Source organism: Saccostrea cucullata, unplaced genomic scaffold (assembly GCF_032062105.1).
Source record: "Saccostrea cucullata isolate Sc308-1 unplaced genomic scaffold, CSIRO_AGI_Scuc_v1 ctg10210, whole genome shotgun sequence".
NCBI classification, from domain to species: domain Eukaryota; kingdom Metazoa; phylum Mollusca; class Bivalvia; order Ostreida; family Ostreidae; genus Saccostrea; species Saccostrea cuccullata.
Window position 1 is genome coordinate 8,113 of NW_026924699.1, and position 16,210 is coordinate 24,322.

Below are 16,210 nucleotides of genomic sequence, written 5' to 3' on the forward strand. Positions count from 1 at the left end.
TTCGGAATCATATATATATATATATATATATATCGTAGTTCAAATTCATTTTAATTGTTTGGAAAATAAAAAAAAAAATATTCAAAACAGACATATATGATTTTAACAAAGTTCCTTTGAAAGGAAACTATGGGTATAAGTTGGATTAAAACTGGTAGAATTAAATTCAAGGTCTTCTAAAATACATGGAGATAACGAACAGTATTTACAGCATAAATTTCACTACGTCACTAAGCTCTGATTGATTAGGTCACCTGTTTAACGATAACTTATCAGCATATATAAAAGGAAAGCAAATTTTAAAAAAATAACCAAACACTTATACCACCGTTCTATGACCGAGGTTAAAATGACTCTCATTTTTCTAATTCCAACGACTTCTGTACTTTTTTTCATCCACTGTGCCTCCCTTGGTAAGTTGATAGCAAAAACATATTAAGCATTTTTTTACACGTGGATTGAACAGCAACATTTATTTAATAGAATTTTGATTCCGAGGAAAAAATAATGTTCACTATTAAACTTAACAGAAAGTTGATTTATCTATACGCAGTAATATATTAAGAAATAATAAGCAACCTAGTGTTTAAAAAGAAAAAAGATAGAAAAGATTTGCTGTTATTCATGTTTGTCACAATTCGTATTAATATTAAAATAGTATGTTTCATGTTTTGATATAGAAACGTTGTTATGAAACACTTTTGTAAAAGTAGAATGTTACTTTGTCAAGCTCTGGTAATGTTTATAGTATCTATAAAAAGTATGATTATGCAATTTTTTCCCAAGATGCTATTACTGTACCTGGAGAAATATCGAATGATGTTGCCAATCAGTTCTTAACTAGATATAGGCGTAGTGACTCTAGATGTAACAGAGATGAGACTTACTGTGAAACTAACAAAATTAGTTGTATGGTGAGTAAAATCTAGTAACAGTAGCATTTCTTTTAGTAATAATGTGCTTACTTTAGGAATTATCAATAATGTAACGACGACGTCTTAAGTGAACCTCAAGTTATCCCTTATTCCTACGTCTTACAAAAATACTACTGTTACTTGCATCAGTTCCATGCAATAAATTAAGAGAAAAAAACTTTCCATACACTGTTGATTGAAAAGAAAAACTGATATACCTTGTAAAGATAATTCTGCTGAGGCTTCAAGTTAAGATTTATTTAAATGTTTTCTTTAGCAACACAACGAGAACTCCAGGGAATACTACTGTGGCTTGAATAACCCATGTACCTCAGGGCAGACTTGTTACCTATCAACTCCTTGTCCAGCACATTACCGGACTGGGTGCACAAGTAGGACCTATATCATGTATATCTAGAAACACAATAATACTTATTTATTTTAAACTTTTTAAATCATTTTTAATACATCAATAAATTATTCAAAGCTTTTACTATACAAATGACGAGAAAGGAGTAATTCTCGGTTTCAAAATATAATACTTATCTGTATTGGAGTTTTATTTTCTTCCGCTAATGATCCAGGTTATCGAATTTGGTAAAATAAAATGCTTTATTTTTACGAAGAAAATGTATTCTAAAGCAATTTTTCTTTCAGTTATAAGTGAGAAACTCTTAAACGAATCTAATTTTTGTATCTCTTAACATTTTAAAATATCTTTTTTTTATTAAAAGAAGCATGTAAAATGTGCAAATAATTGGGATGAAAATAAATTAAAGTGATATGTTTATTTTTATTCACTTTATATTCTTTTGCATATGGTTACTTAGAAACCTTTGAGAAATGAAACCCATTTACACCTATGTTATACGATATAAATTTGTTTGCACTTGTTACATGTAATATTCTTGTACAAATTATATGAAAGTATTTTCAAATAGACAGCAAGTTGATAAAATGTTTCTACTCTATATCCTTCTTTATGACTGAAATGTATATGAAATATAGATTTATAATTAACTTGGTTTAGATAACGCTTGTTATGGACAACCTTGCCAGCATGCAGGTACATGCACACTGGAATCGTCTGTTAAAGGATACAACTGTCGTTGTTTAAGTGGCTATGACCCAGATACAGATTGTAGATCATGTGAGTTTATATAGCAATTATGATTTCTTTTAACACGATCTTGGGCCTAACATTTTCTTAAATGAAAGCCTTAGGTAGTTGGTATTTTGTATTTACAATTATGCAACTTTTAATTTTTAAAACAAGCAGTTTCATTTTTAAAACACATGTATTTTGTTTCTATATATATCCTTTTCAGTTTGTTTTGAGTAAACACACGTACAAGTTCTTTGTGCCTCATTTATTTTTTTAAATTGAAAGAGTATTTTTCAAAAAAAAAAAATAAATAAAATTGTCAAAATTCAAACAGTTTGTTGACTTATTTGAAATTTTGTCAAAATATACGGAACGTTTAGCTTTTAACCGTGTGAACATCAAAACATTTGATAAATAACATAAAAAGTTAAGTTTTTTCCAAATGGAAATCCTATACCTGTATCTCAAAGAATTTTTACTACGTGAATGTACAAACGCTTCTATAACATACCAAAATAATCATTACAGATATAGACTACTGTAGGAGCAATCCATGTCAGAATGGAGCGTCGTGTTCTCCGGGACTGAATGGTTATACCTGTACTTGTCTGCCTGGATACAATGGTGCCCATTGTGAAAACAGTTAAGAACGAATATACATGACGTTTTTACTTTTCATTCTTTTAAAATAAGGTATTGATTTTTCTGTCAAAGGACATTATTTTAATGAGGACAACTTATATTTTAAGTTTAAGACCAAGACTTGCCTCAAAAAAGCCCATTCAGCTTTATTGTGGTAATTTTTTTTTTCCAAAATGTTTTGCACTAATATTCTGCATTCAATTTCAAAAAAAAAAAACGAATTAAGAAGAGTTTGACCGAAAGTAATATACATGTACTTCGAAGACCTTCTCCTAAATTTTCAGCACATTGCCTTTAGATTTTCATTTTTAATATACAGAAAACAACAATTAAAACATAAAATTCATATATCTTCAATATCTTGTATTTATTAATAATAAATTTATAAAAATATACTGTAGACGTACTTTTTTTCACGGGGTCATAATTCCGCGAAATCGCAATTTCTGTTTAATCCGCGGGTAAAAAATTACGCGGATTTTCTAGATTTTCACTATATGCCTTACATTGATATTAAAACAAATTTCCGCGGAAAATTTGTGACCGCGTACATAGTGTAAATTAATACCACGCGGAAAAAAGTACTTCTACAGTAATTAACAAAGTTTGGCATAATGAAGTGTTCCTGCGTTTCGTGATAAAAAATGTTCAATTTGGATTAAAACTATAATTTTAATTTGCGTTTGCTAGACATAACCTTTATGAAATACATGTATAAAGAGATAACGAACGGTATTCAAGATCAAAAGTACATAAAGCAATACATAATAGGAGCAGAGCAAACACGGACCTCCAAAACATCAGAGGTGGGATCAGATGCCATGGAGGAGTGACCATCCCCTGCTGATCGGTCACACCCGCCGTGTGCTCCTTGTCATGTCTGGAAATAACGAAAAAATCCGTCGTCAATTCATGTATAAATAATGCACTTACAATTAGTATGAAAAAGCCAGCCAGCATTTGACTCAATGATAAATTGTATTTGCTGACAAGTGCATTGTATCGACCAAAGATTTACGAAATGATGAATATAAACGAGACTGATGATATTCTTGTTTCATCAACTTGTTTGTCAATAATTTACTTCGTTTTAGAAATTGGTCATACGTAGAGCATGCTTGATGTGTTTCATTACAATTACATCTGCATCTTACAAGCATTTGACTCGATGATAAATTGTGTTTGCTGACAAGGTCATTGTATCGACGAAATGATGCCTTTAAACGAGACTGTTGATATTCTTGTTTCATGAATTGCTTGTCAATAATTTATCTGGTTTAGTAATTGTTCATACGTAGAGCATGCTCTTGCGTATCGAATCAGCTGGGATATATAAACTCTGGGATGTATAATTCTAGAATCAAAATTCTATGGAATGATAAATCATCAGAAATTATAGTAAATTAATGAATTCCATTTCAATTTACATACAGATATAAATGAGTGTGCGAGTTCGCCGTGTATTCATGGTAGATGTGCAGATCATGTCAATAAATACACGTGTACCTGTGATCCGGGGTTTACCGGAACAAACTGTCAAACAGGTGAGGGACTTAAAATTGCCATTAAAGTCTTTTCTGGGATTTATACGTGAATCTGCATTTCTTGGTCATACTCTTGATCTTAGGAGAAAACGTGTTTATTTTGAAATATCGTGAATTGCATTTAAAAAATGATATAACGAGATTAACGTATTTAAGTAAAGCCTTCTACAACGTTAAGATTTCCCGAAGCTTTAAATGCGTTCAAATCATAACACTGCATTGGAAGGTGCATTTTGACTTTTATTCGTGAGTTATTGGATGGGTTAATATAAAATATAAAACTTATTTTGTCATCGTGAAACGAAATATATTTTTTAAAAAAACACAAACTGACCCAATCCAGCCTATACTCGAATACTTTGGCCAAGAATATAGCCATTCCTTATAATTTAATTTCAAAATGATTAAACTATGGGGGTAAAATTTCGTTACTTCTTATTAATTTAAATTTGCCTTTCAATAATACAACCATAGAAAGCGAAGTGATGAGAAGCAAGGGGAGGAAAAAACTGAAACAAAGGCCTAGAACCATGTTATTTGTAGTTGAAATAAGGTATGAAGTTAAACACTCTTACCGTCACAAGAACTCAAGTTTACAGTGAATTTGTGTCATTTACAATTATGAATTTACACATTTGTAGTTCAGAGAGTACACTGTGATATTCAATTGGAAGCCTTAACATTTCTGTGTGAACCAGGTTATATTGAAATAAGGCAACAATACATCGTGGCGTAGACTTTTGAAAGGTTTTCAACGAAATTTCTACTTTTGTTTTTATGACAATACGATTCATCACAAATGAGAAAAAACTAGATATACAGAATTTCCTTATGGACCTTCCTTTTTAAGAACCCTGTTATACAGAAATCTGACTAAAACTGCTAGAGAAGTAGCCTTTCGAAGGAGTAAAGAAATTTTTAAGTGATAATGGCGACACTAACATAAAAAAAGAAGAAAGAGCATAATATCTTATGATGTTTACTAGTGAATCAATTTATATTAAAATAAGACATCAATTAAAAAGGTAGAGCATGTTGAAAAAAACAATTAAAATAGTAGATGAGGTGATATTGTGAATCAAAAACCGATGTCAAGAATTGTGTATCTTCGAATTATAGACTTGATTAATGATTGATATTGAGATAAAACTAAAATTGTAGATGGAGTAACGATTTGATAGAGATTCACTTATGTTTTTACTGCTTTTTAGTATCTTAGCAGCGATGTTTATCAAAAAAAAAAAAAAGAAAAGAAAGAAATGCAAAGGAATACATTTAAACGAAAAGTAAATTAGTTATCAAGTCAAATTTAAATCGATCTTAAATTGTTATTACTAAATTATTATTATTATTATTATTATTATTAATTTGTAACAGGAATATTCCTTCAAAATTTTACAAAAAAAATTGTATTTGATAGCAATTGCCATGACAAAATGTTCAACGAAATCAAAATCTGATACACAGAGAAATAGATCAAGCGGTAAACTATAAGACTCCCCTGATATGATGGCATCAGACTTTAATTGTAGAAGTATGATAGAAATTGAACGATATAAGTATAGTCTACTTATGTACTTAATTTGAGAAGTAACATTCATTCATAAAATAAAAACAAACATTCGTTTAAACAATCTTAAGAAAACATAGGGAAGCCTTTCAGTCACATTAGCTCGTCAGGTCTCTGAATTGCTTATAATGCAGTCTAGCTCCCTTTATAAGATTCTGAGATTCTTTTCTCAAATCTGGGCAAAAATCCAATGTGACATCAATTTTTTTTCTAAAGCTGTATACATCAGGGAATGTGAATCAATTTGAATTCCTTTCTATTTACATACAGATATAAACGAGTGTGCCAGTTCGCCGTGTATTCATGGTAGATGTGTAGATTATGTCAATAAGTACACGTGTACCTGTGATCCGGGGTTTACCGGAACAAACTGTGAAACAGGTGAGGGACTTAAAATTGCCATTAAAATTTTCTTTTTTATTTTATCCATGAATGTGCATTTACGGTTTTTCAATTATCACGAGAAACTGTCTATAATTTGGAAATTGAATTATTGAATATTACTTAGGAAAATAATTTATATTACTAGACAGAGTCAATATCTAGGGTCTGGAAGATAGATTTATTTGGTGAAGAAAAGGTTTTAACGAAGAAGTCAAGAAATAATCATCAAATTGTGCATATTCTGGAAAAGAAAAATATTCTTATTTAGTACATACCTTTTTTGTTTTACCCTGTCTTTTTGTCTGCTACTTTATTAATTCTTCAAATTCTAATGTGAAGAATTGACAATAATTGAATTGGATTAAGAATTTTTTTTTCAAATTAGTATAAACATGAAATCTAAAGAATACATTTTATATTTGTGTGACTTGTTTTGCTAGAATTATCTTTCTTTTTACTAACAGTAAAGTCATTTTCTTTTTTCGTATACTATTGACACAGATATTATATTAACCAAGAATGCAAATGTAATATAATGTGAAGTTACCTTCTTTAGGCATCAAATGTAATAAAATGTGAAGTTTACTTCTCTAGGCATCAAAAGTAATAAAATGTGAAGTTCACTTCTCTACGCATCGGGTCCGAACTTGATGGCTCTATAACGGCTGTTTATCTTTTCTCTTTTTGTGATTCATAGTGTTCATAGGATATAGGAAAAAGACCACTGTTCGTTATTTTTTTTTCTTTCGTTTAATTCGCTGAACTCAAACATTTCTTTTCTATTTTCACAATTTAATTTTTTATATCATATTAGACATCGACGAATGCCAGAGTTCACCATGTGTTCATGGTAACTGTTCAGATCACGTGAACATGTACACTTGTGAATGTCAGCTTGGATACACAGGATATAACTGTGAAACAGGTGGATATCTTTATAATGAAATTTCTTGTCATTGTACACCATTTAAAAACAAACTTAAAATCACCCGGACGGTACATATTACTTGTTTTTTTTTGGGGGGGGGGAGGGGGGAGGTTCCACTATTTAAAGCTTTAACTATCGATAACAATGAAATAATTTTTTTTTTAAATCAATTCATTATAAATATTTTTATAGAAATCAACGAATGTATAAGCTCCCCGTGCATTTATGGACAATGTGTCGATGAAGTCGCTAAATACACATGTACTTGTGACTTTTTATACGTTGGAAATCGTTGTGAAAAAGGTAATTGCCGTACTTAAAAAAACAATCACACTATTGATAGAAAAAAAAAATTGTATTATATAGCTCGATTTTATAACTTGTACCCTGTTGAATTTTTTTAGTGAATGCAACATACATAATAACCATAGTGCTAGGACTTTTGGGAATCATAGCGACTTTACTTGGATTATATATTATGTGGAGAAAAAAGAAGTAAGATTTGTTATGCTCTGTTTTCAAACTAGCAATCAAAAACATATTGTCTTAATCTATATAATAAGGTATCCAGTGTATGTATATCATGTAAAAAAACATTTCAGAAAGCAGACAGATTCTACGCCACCTTTCCCGTTTGAAAACATGAAACTTGGACAGACGAAATCCCAATTTTCACGAAATGCAACACAGATTGTTAAGACTATCCCGCAACCAGATCCCGTCTTATTTCCGGATGGAAATCTTGGACAGCCAAAAATAATTTTCAGCAGCAGATAAACAATACTTCTGTTCATAAGGAAGACTTCTACTTGTAATTAAGTACATGTTTTTGATAACTACATTTTAAAACATTGAAAAAAAAGTTTAAAAACTCTCAAGATTCTAATAGTCAAACATATAAAGGAAAACGATGTTCAAGTGGTTACTTGTGTCAATAAGTTTGCTTTTTCTAAACAAATGTTATTTTAAGACGAAAAAATGCAGTCTGTATGTTATTATATATGTAGGTACTTGAATCATTATTTTAAAAATTATTTATTATATGCATTCAGAAGCCCTTAAAGAACTAGTGTGGCTAAAAAGAGTATTTTTTTTAAAGCAGTATAAACATTTTATTGGAAATTTAAGGAAAAACACAAGGGCTAAGGATAAAAGTTCTTAGATAAGCATTTTGACCCATGGATCTTGTGCTCTATCTTTTATTTGTAAATGTCTATATGCTAACAAACTTTGCCATATAACTCAGTTTTAATGGAAAGATCTGTGAAAAAATGAAGATAACATATAATCATTAAAAAATCAAACAGACAATGCCAAAACCATACAAGACCAAGTACACGTAACGGTCCCCTGGAAGCATCATCGACGACAGCAGATACACATGAGGCATACGCCCCTATAGACCTAAACTCTCTGGACTGATAGGGATATACTGTAGTCAAAACTAGTTTTTAAAACTTTAAATTGGATTTATAGTTAAAACAAAAGGAATTGAACATTTCATGATAACATTTCATGATCATTTACAAACAAGATTCTTTAGTTAACGAGATTGAGGGCGAGACTTGCCGAGCCCTCAATCACGTTTTTGACCCGAACTCAAATATTGCTTTCATTTCAAGACAACGACCATGTACATTTTGTTTATCCTGCAAAATATATTTACATCTGACCTCCAAAATGAACTATTTTCAACCCGATTGAGACACATCTCTGCAGAGGAAACTAAAAGGCCATTGCGTATACATTGCAAATATACGTGACGTCACAATGCTTTTCGAGCGTCGGAATACATGCATGAGGCTTTATTAGGACATTGTCCGAATAAAGCTTTAGTTTATTAGGTTACCTTTATTAGGTCAAAGCAAGGGGTAGTTGCAGGATAAATTATATATGTAATGCTACCATTGAAAAAAAAATGCAAGAATTAGATGAATTAAACATATTTGAAGGGATTTGAAAAGGTAAATTATTGAAAGATAAGTTGAAGAAACCAGGATACAAGAAGACTCGTTTAAAGACATCCTTTCTCAAGTACTATTGTTGATACAGTGATATTGTCAGCAAATACAATTCATCGCTGAGTCAAATGCCGACTGACTTCTTTCATACTAATTTATAGGCCATTATTTACACACTGAATTGACGACGGATGGATTTTCAGTTAGTTTTACATTTTATTGGAAATTTAAGGAAAAACACAAGGGCTAAGGATAAAAGTTCTTAGATAAGCATTTTGACCCATGGATCTTGTGCTCTATCTTTTATTTGTAAATGTCTATATGCTAACAAACTTTGCCATATAACTCAGTTTTAATGGAAAGATCTGTGAAAAAATGAAGATAACATATAATCATTAAAAAATCAAACAGACAATGCCAAAACCATACAAGACCAAGTACACGTAACGGTCCCCTGGAAGCATCATCGACGACAGCAGATACACATGAGGCATACGCCCCTATAGACCTAAACTCTCTGGACTGATAGGGATATACTGTAGTCAAAACTAGTTTTTAAAACTTTAAATTGGATTTATAGTTAAAACAAAAGGAATTGAACATTTCATGATAACATTTCATGATCATTTACAAACAAGATTCTTTAGTTAACGAGATTGAGGGCGAGACTTGCCGAGCCCTCAATCACGTTTTTGACCCGAACTCAAATATTGCTTTCATTTCAAGACACCATGTACATTTTGTTTATCCTGCAAAATATATTTACATCTGACCTCCAAAATGAACTATTTTCAACCCGATTGAGACACATCTCTGCAGAGGAAACTAAAAGGCCATTGCGTATACATTGCAAATATACGTGACGTCACAATGCTTTTCGAGCGTCGGAATACATGCATGAGGCTTTATTAGGACATTGTCCGAATAAAGCTTTAGTTTATTAGGTTACCTTTATTAGGTCAAAGCAAGGGGTAGTTGCAGGATAAATTATATATGTAATGCTACCATTGAAAAAAAAATGCAAGAATTAGATGAATTAAACATATTTGAAGGGATTTGAAAAGGTAAATTATTGAAAGATAAGTTGAAGAAACCAGGATACAAGAAGACTCGTTTAAAGACATCCTTTCTCAAGTACTATTGTTGATACAGTGATATTGTCAGCAAATACAATTCATCGCTGAGTCAAATGCCGACTGACTTCTTTCATACTAATTTATAGGCCATTATTTACACACTGATTTGACGACGGCTGGATTTTCAGTTAGTTTTTTATCTTGACAAGTAGCAAACGGCGGGTGTGACCGGTCGGCAGGGGATCTCAATCCTACATTGCTCCTAATCCCACCTCTGATGTTTTGAAGGTCCGTGTTTGCTCTGCCCTTATTTTGTATTCTTTTATGGACTTTTGATCTTGAAGACTGTTTGCCCTTGTTATGTTTCATTTTTTTGGATCATCCTCAAATTTTTGTTCAGGATATTTATTAGCTCTGTATTCGGTTCATCAAATTTCTAACTAAGTTCGACTTTCTACTATAGGCTGCATATCGGAAAATCCTGTCATATATGAGTTATCTACCGTGTATACATCTTTTTCTCTGTTAGAGTTCTGATTGATGATTTGCAGCTTTAGCTGTTTTAGGACAATAACACTATACAGACTAAAGAAAACAGCAGCTAAAACACCAATCAGAGTAAACACTGCGATGACTAGATCGGCGGTTAAGCTTCTATTGTTGTTGTTGCTGTTTTGAGTGCAGATGTTCTCAGTCAGCAGACGGCCTAGAAATAGAAATTTAAAGACCTAAAAGTATTGGAATGGTGCAGACTAATATTAAATTTTGTTGGAAGAAAACAAAAAAGTGATTATTTTTCTAAATTAATTTTGACAGATAAGTTTTAAGCATAATCCTTTGTATTGTATTTATCTAAGCTACGTAAGCACAATACATGTGGTACCACGTGGTATTTTTTACTTTGGAAACTCCAAATTTAATCTTAACTTGTCCATTTTCCTTGTTGCCATTTTCAACTTTGAACTAGGTAGTCAATTACCCTGTATTGCTGGCTTTATTTCGGGATTTCCTTGAGATGTTAACGATGTGGTGCTTGAGGGAGCAGTTGTTGAGATTTTTGGTTTATTTGTTGATGATTGCCCTGATTCAAATTGAAAAGTATGTAATAATATGAAAAAATTCAAGACAAGAAGTCATTTTACATTCTTTTTTTATGCTGAAGGAGGCCGAGTCTAATTATTTCTACACTAGATAATATGATAAACTTTTTTGTGCGAATTTTTACTTTTACATTTTACACATCGTTTTAATAAAATCATCGAATGTTTACTATCCGGATATCGGGCTGGAGTACGAAGCGAGAATGGGAACGGCCGCGGACTGGGCGAGACCCGTCAAACGGTCGAGCTCGGATCGTCGGTCTAACCCGTCTCGTGGACTGATAGGAGGCATCTAAAAAGAAGTTAAATTATAACATTTTCCCTATATTTTTTGTGTAGGGTAAGGGTTATGATTAGGACATGTTTATATATCGGTGCAGATGAATGATTTTCAATTGGTAAAAATAACATTTATTTTTATTTCTTGTGTGTTTCTTCAAATGTTCTGTCAACAGTTTTAAGTGAAATGTGAAATGTCAAAGGACGTCTTGAATAATCTAGCGAGTCATCTGTCATTTTTAGTGCCATGCATTGCTTACAGAACCGTAAAACAGTGACGTCGTTAGTGCCACTTCAATGTTTATTCCTAAATTATTGTCTTGATAACAGCTTTGTATAAAAATTCCGCAAAAACCGTAAAGGTGTTATGTCGTACCTACGACTGCATCAAATCAAAAAGCTGCACAAAGGCATTCGCAGTCTAATTAGACTCGGCCTCGTTAAAGTCAAATGCATGAAATTATGACATGCACAACAGAGATCATATCCATCTTCACAGTTATGAATTCGAATCATGCGCTTTAATGTAAAGATTAATATACAGAATAACTTATACAAAGAAACATAATAATATACATAAATAGTAATGTAATAATACGTAGTAGTAATAATAATAAATGCTCAAAATAAATGTAGATCGAATTCCTTCTGCGAATTGAATTTATTTAGATTGTATGGAGGACTTTTATTAGTAATTTCAGTTAAGTGTGAAGTTTGGCATTACGTCATGATCTTTTTCGACAGATGCATCCAGCGTAAACAATTCAGCCGCCGCTGTGTGATTGGTCAACTCATATTATCAACATTGACACGGAAATAGTCTGTTGCACGAGCAACCAATCAGGGATTAGAAGAAACTTCCAGTCGTAAAACTTGCGGTTAGGAGGCTTGTTCACTTAACTGAAATTACTAAAAAAAATCTGTATGATTGTCTCAATTATTTTCCTAATCAAAAAGATAGATGTGTTGCAGTTTATACGTTACTCTGTCTCTTGATGCGTAAAGGATAGCATATGATCACTTCTTACCACAAACAGGTATGTTGCATCTTTCCCATCTTTTACCGGGAGCTGTAGACAAACACCAGGGAAATTCTGCCCCATCCGGGATCTGCAATAATTTTCTAACTCTCCAAAAACTGCATAAGCCTCTTCTGAATCCCAACGTCGGCATGCGTAACCCGTCTCTGTGATAGCAATTTTTCCCGTGTACATAAATCCGCTACCCTTTTCATAACAATCATCATTTGTAATGGCTAAATAAAGGAAAATGAAATATAAATAAAAATCACAACAATAACTCTAGGTATACAAATATTGTAGATTAGGAGTTGATTTCTTAATGTTGAAAGTTCTAAGTTCGGTCCCTGTCCATGTGCTGCAACAAGCCTAAAACGCTGAACATAGGAAAATTTAGTGACTGTATCTTACTGAGGGTACAGCACTAGTGATGGAGTTGAAGATCTTTGAGATGAAACTTTAATATTTCTCACTGCGAACGTACGAAACATTCAAACCCGATCTTAACAGCAGATGATGTTTCTAAATAAGTGAAACGTTTAACAACATAACGAAATATTTATAACTTACGACATAGTGGTATTCTACAGTATTCCCATCTTTTCTCCTCATCCGTCGTGTAGCACCAGGGGCCCTGTGGTTCTCTGTCAGGGTTTCTGCAGTAATTTCTACTGTTCTTTAGGGTATTATTAAACTTATGCTTATGGGGAAACTGTGAGACCCAGGACTGACAATCTTTTCCACTCAAGGTGTGATCTACGTTTCCAAAATACTCCATTCCTAGTGTTGTCATTTTGCACTCCCTTTGTCCTGGAAGAGAGTAAAGAACAAAATAATCAACACCTACTAACAACAACTATGATATATCTATTTCTGCTTTTTCTGACCGAAGGCCCAAGCGAGCTTTTCTGATCAAAATTTGTCCATTGTCTGTCGTTGTCGTCGTCGTTGTTGTCATAAACTTTTCACATTTTCATCTTCATCTCAAGAACCACTGGTCCAATTTCAACCAAACATGCTACAAAGTATTCTGGGGTTAAGGGGATTCAAGTTTGTTCAAATAAAGGGTCACACCCTTTTCCAAGGGAAGATAATTATGAATTATTGAAAAATTAATATTTAAAAAATCTTCTCAAGAACCACTGGGTCAGGAAAGATGAAACTCATGTGGAATCATCCTCAGGTAGTGTAAATTTAAGTTAGTTCAAATCATGACCCTCGGTCAAGGGTGGGGCCACAATGGCCGATCAAAGTTTTACATAGGAATATATAGAAAAAATCTTTTAAAATCTTCTCCTCAAAAACTGTTGGGACAGGAAAGATGAAACTCATGTTGAATCACCCTCAGGTAGTGTACATTTACGTTTGTTCAAATCATGAACCGGGGGGGGGGGGGGGAGTAGGGTCGGGCAATATTGCCGATCAAAGTTTCATATAGGAAGATATAGGGAAAATCTTTAAAAATCTTCTTCTCAAGAACCTTTGGGACAGGAAAGATGAAACTCATGTTGAATTATCCTCAGATAGTGTACATTCAAGTTTGTTCAAATAATGGCCCCCAGGGCAAGGGCGGAGCCACAATGGCCGATAAAATCTTTACATAGGAATAAATAGGGAAATCTTTAAAAAATTTCTTCTCAATTACTGCAAAGCCATGATAACAGAAAAACTATGTTAAGTCATATTGACATGTAAGCATCCTCATGTATTGAAGATTTAAATTTGTTCAAGTCATGAGTACCTTTTGGGGTAGGGAGGGAAATGAATGGGAGTCAAATTCAAATATAACAAAGTAATATATACAAACAAAATGTTCAAAAAAATCTATAAAAATCTTTTTCTCAAGAACTATCTCACAAAGTCATATGCAGAATTGAAATGAAGGCATTCTCAAGAAGTTTTAGAATTCAAGCTCCCCCCCCCCCCCTCAGTAAACTTTTCAATTCTGATCTTATTTGCTGTTTTCCTAGTCAATGTGCTCAGGTGAGCGATGTGGCCCCTGACCCTCTTGTTAATAATGTTTTGAACTATATGAGCACTATAAAAGACAGAAATCTTTTTTGTTCATCATTTCATCATCAACTAGAGGTACTGTGAGCGATGAGCTCACTAAATGATACCCCCCGCCTCCCATATGGTTATAACTGTTGAAAAAGTCAATATTTTCCTGTGGCCGGGAAACCCAAAATATGTGTCGAATCAAAAAGTAAAATAGGAGGTGCACAATTGCAATATGTAATAAAGATTGTGTGAAAGTTTCATTAATTTTCACTCAGTGGTATAAGAGGAGTTGCGGATAAGAGATAGGTACATGTACCCCAGAGCGTAACAGACGGACGGACGGACGGACGGACATACCGATTACAGTATATCCTCCCACTTTTCAAGCGAGGGTATAATGAAATGGACATCTAATGCTACAATAGAGGCATATTTAAACAGTGTTCATTCTTAAGGAAACCTATAATTCATTGTTTATCATTTGAAAAAACAAAAAACAAATTTGTGATGAAATAGATAAACAAAGCCATTAATTAACGCAAAAGTAGACTTTTCTTTTAAAATCAGATGAAAGAGGATTTCCTTTCCTACAGAAATATCTTATATATATCTCAGAGAAACATTTCTTCAAGTTTCTTCGTAAAAATTACTTTTATAGCAACATTGAATATTTAGGTACGCTTGAAAAGTGGGAGGGTATACTGTAATCGGTATGTCCATCCGTCTGTCTGTTACGCTTTGGGTACCCATCTCTTATCCGCAACTCCTCTTATACCACTCAGTGAAATTTAATGAAACTTTCACAGAATCTTTGTTACATATTGCCATTATGCACTCCTATATTTTGGGTTTCCTGGCCACAGCAAAACATGGATTTTGACAATATTACCATACGGGAGGCGGGGGGTATCATTTAGTGAGCCCATTGCTCACAGTACCTCTAGTTTACAAGAGTTTTTGTGTCATATCAGTGCTAAGGGTTATACAGGCATTTAAAGCTATCAAAATTCCATTTAATTGTTCAAAATTCCCCCCAAAGAATTCTTATATATTCTCTGTTTTTGTCGGTCAAGCTTTCCTTCTTATTCCATTGTGTCTTTTGTTTTCTCTTTTTCTCTTTTTAGATATTTTATTCGATCATTTAAGGTTAATTCTTATCCAAGTATAACTCTTTGTCAACCTGATATTGTTCCTATTTTTATGCTCCCTTATTAATTAAGCGTTAAAATTAAAATTCTGTCGGCCTATAAAAGTAGGAAAACAAATTCAAACTTTAAACTAGATGCTGTCATGAGACAGTAATACCCGCACAAAGGTGTTTGCCTCTAAATACACGCTCCTACATATTGGGCGGCTTTCCAAAGAAATAGTCAAAATAATTCTATAATTTACATGTATTCATCAAATTGAGTATAAATTCGAGACCCTGTGACCTATAACTCAGAACCTCTTATATTTATTTTATACATGTTTAATTCATTATATACCAGTCTGAATTTTATTAATGATGTAAATTCATGCACGGATTGTCGGGGGGGGGGGTCAGGGACCCCCCCCCCTGGAATTTACAAGGTTAAAAAATGTATATGTACTAAAACAAGGAAAAAGTTACAATGGACCCCCCCTTGGAAAATGCAGATCCCCCCCCCCGGTAGCTACTCAAATATGTGTAAAATAAGTATGAAAA

The 16,210-nt window shown here is 32.8% G+C and overlaps 1 protein-coding gene and 1 pseudogene across 1 annotated transcript; one reads left to right on the plus strand and one right to left on the minus strand.

Moving 5' to 3' along the window:
- Nucleotides 1-349: 349 nt before the first annotated feature.
- Nucleotides 350-7,864, plus strand: LOC134267069 (fibropellin-1-like). The gene is made up of 8 exons (XM_062749289.1): nucleotides 350-413; nucleotides 787-914; nucleotides 1,192-1,306; nucleotides 1,945-2,064; nucleotides 2,548-2,661; nucleotides 7,280-7,390; nucleotides 7,492-7,582; nucleotides 7,690-7,864. The coding sequence occupies exons 1-8, from the start codon at nucleotides 350-352 to the stop codon at nucleotides 7,862-7,864; spliced, it is 918 nt and encodes a 305-aa protein (XP_062605273.1).
- A 2,522-nt stretch (nucleotides 7,865-10,386) lies between these two features.
- Nucleotides 10,387-13,332, minus strand: LOC134267070 (plasminogen-like; annotated as a pseudogene).
- Between the last annotated feature and the right edge of the window lie 2,878 nt (nucleotides 13,333-16,210).